This window comes from Orycteropus afer, unplaced genomic scaffold, assembly GCF_000298275.1.
Source record: "Orycteropus afer afer isolate SDZICR_OR568_19922 unplaced genomic scaffold, OryAfe1.0 scaffold00502, whole genome shotgun sequence".
Lineage (NCBI taxonomy): Eukaryota > Metazoa > Chordata > Mammalia > Tubulidentata > Orycteropodidae > Orycteropus > Orycteropus afer.
The window spans coordinates 1,750,209-1,752,973 of record NW_006922089.1 but is presented as its reverse complement, the minus strand read 5'-3'; the positions used below and the strand labels follow the sequence as shown (position 1 = coordinate 1,752,973).

The 2,765-nt window shown below is 54.3% G+C and overlaps 1 protein-coding gene across 1 annotated transcript in view; it reads left to right on the top strand.

Annotated features, from left to right (window-relative positions):
* The window catches only part of ESS2 (ess-2 splicing factor homolog), a 22,023-nt gene that overhangs the window by 1,105 nt on the left and 18,153 nt on the right, over positions 1-2,765 (top strand). Inside the window, exons 2-3 of the mRNA XM_042782907.1 lie at positions 726-894; positions 983-1,078. Coding sequence (XP_042638841.1) covers positions 726-894; positions 983-1,078 — 265 coding nt within the window. The remainder of the gene's footprint in view (positions 1-725; positions 895-982; positions 1,079-2,765) is intronic.

The window sequence follows — 2,765 nt, the reverse complement described above, 5'->3', positions numbered from 1 at the left end:
CAGCCTTGGAGACCCTGTGGGCAGTTCCACTCTGTCCTCTAGGGGCGCTGTGGGTCAGAATGGACTCCACGGCAGTGGGTGTGGTTTGGGCTTTGCTTCCGTGAAGACTGACAGCCTTGGAGACCCTGTGGGCAGTTCCACTCTGTCCTCTAGGGGCGCGACTCCACGGTTGTGGGTTTAGTTTGGGCTTTGCTTCTGTAAAGATTGACAGCCTTGGAGACCCTGTGGAGCGCTGTGAGTCCACCGCAGAGGTTTGCTTTACCATAGTTGTTACCACTCTAGAGACTAGTGCATAGGTGTGCAGCTTAGGAACAAGGTCTCAGACATGGGTTGTCTCAACTAGTGGTGATGGTGTAGGCCATGGGGTGACTGGCTGAAATCACCCAGGAAAAAGGAGTTTAGAAATAAGAGGCGCGTGGCAGTAATGAAGGTGATAGTAACCACGGTGGTCCTGCTGGCGTGGAGGTGGAGCCAACAAAGGAGAATGTGAAAGGACCAGTCATGGGGGGAGAGAAGGGTTGCGTGGAAGTCAGAGGAGACTTCAGGGGCGTTAGATGTAGCACATGCAGTGTTCATTCCAGCTAGAAGTGCTCCCAAGCCGTGGGGATGGGGGGGTTGCCAGTCCTTGAGGCATGTGAAGGTTGAAGAAGCCCGGCAGGGGTCATAGCATGTATGTCAGCGGACTTAGGGACGGGGACGCCTTTTGTTTTGCTCTCTCCCGACAGGGCCTCCAGACGGTCATCCAGAGAGACTTCTTCCCTGATGTGGAAAAGCTTCAGGCCCAGAAGGAGTACCTCGAGGCCGAGGAGAACGGAGACCTGGAGCGCATGCGTCAGATTGCCATCAAGTTTGGCTCGGCCCTGGGCAAGATGTCGCGAGAGCCCCCACCCCCCTGTAAGAGGCCTCTGCGGGTGACCGAGGGGGAAGCCTGCTGAACTGTGCGTCAGGCTGCCTCTAATCTCCATCCCCTCTCATCTCCCAGACGTGACTCCAGCTACGTTTGAAACTCCCGAGGTCCACACAGGCCCTGGCGTGGGGGGCAACAAGCCCCAGCCCCGGGGCCGAGGACCGGAGGATGGTGAGTGGGCTCCCCTGTGCAGTCCCACAGTTGGGATTCTCATCCCGTGAGGCCCTGAAGCGGTCCAGGAGTGCTGCAGAGTCCAGCTTGGCTCTGAGGGGTCGCCTTGCCTGCATGGCACCGTGTAGGGTCAAAGGAGGAGCTCTGGTGGCATGGTGCCTAAGGCACTTGACTGCTAACCAGAAGGCTGGCGGTTCAAACCCACCAGCCACTCCTCAGAAGGAAGATTGGGCAATCTACTTCCGTAGACGTATTGCCTCGGAAACCCAAGGAGGGGTCGCTATGAGTCAGGATTGAGTCAATGGCAGTGAGTTTGCTTTTTTTTTTTTCATTTAGGGTCAAAGAGGACTGGTTCAAGGGCAGACAGACCTGAGCCCAGCTCCCAGACTTGGGCCAGTTAGTTCTCTGAGCTTCTGGCCATCCTCTGTCAAAAAAAAAAAAAAACACTTCACTGCCATTGGGTCCATGCCAACTTCGCTTTGGGTTTCCGAGGTGGTCAATCTTTACTGACATGGACTGCCCCATCTTCCTTCTATGGAATGGCTGGTGGCTTTAAATTTCCAGCGTTCTGGTTAGCCGTTAGGTGCCTTAGGCACCATGCCACCAGAGCTCCCTCTATAGCGGCTGTCCTCTGTAGAGCGAGTATAATGCCACTCCGTCACCAGACTGTGTGCCAGCCTCTGCCCAGGGGCTTCACGGCCCTCTGCTCCTTTCGGGCTGTTTCCTGGCGATTACGCAGAGCCTCTGCGTTAAGCGCTCCGGATAACTGGACAGCCTGTTCTTTCTGTTCCTTCAGGCCTTGGTCAAATTACCCTTTCAGGGAGACCTTTCCTGACTGCCCAATGGAAAGTATCAACACCCCTGGCCCTTGGTACCTTCCTGCCTGGCTTAATTTTTCACGGTAGCACATACCATCTACAAAACACCTTTGTATGTTAATTAAGTCTCTTCTTAACAAGCATTCTTTCCACGAGAATGGGGTCTTGATTCCTCCTGTATCCGCCGTGTCTAGAACAGTGTGTGGTGTGTTGTAGGCGTCTGACAGATAATGCATAAAACAAGTGACCACATTGTCTTTTGCAGTGTATTTACTGGGGTGTAAGGCATACAATAAGGAGCTCTCGTGGTATAGTGGATAAGGCATCTGGCTGCTAACCAGACTGTCAGCGGTTGAAACCCACCAGCTGCTCCACAGAAAGGAAGATAGGGCGATCTGCTTCCCTAAAGATTTACAGCCTCGGAAACCCAGTGGGAATCGCTGTGAGTTGGATTCGACTCAGTGGCAGTGAGTTTGGTTTCTGGTTTGGAAGGTGCACAGTGGGCAGGTCAGCCCTGTCCAGACACTGGCGTATATGAGGTTCCTGCTCTCAGGGCTTGTGGCTGGGCAGGGAGACTTGTGTGAATAGGGAGCTCTGCTGAGGCAGTGGTTAAAGCATTCAGCTGCCAGCCTGAAGGACGGCAGTTTGAACCCACCAGCTGTTCCGCGGGAGAAGAATGAAGCCATCTGCTCTGTAAAGTTTGACTCTCAGAAACCCTCTGGGGCAGTTCCACTCTGTCCTCTAGGAGCACTGTTGAGTCTCAGTGGACTCAAATGCAGTGGGTGTGGTTTGGGCTTTGCTTCTGTGAAGACTGACAGCCTTGGAGACCCTGTGGGCAGTTCCACTCTGTCCTCTAGGGGCGCTGTGAG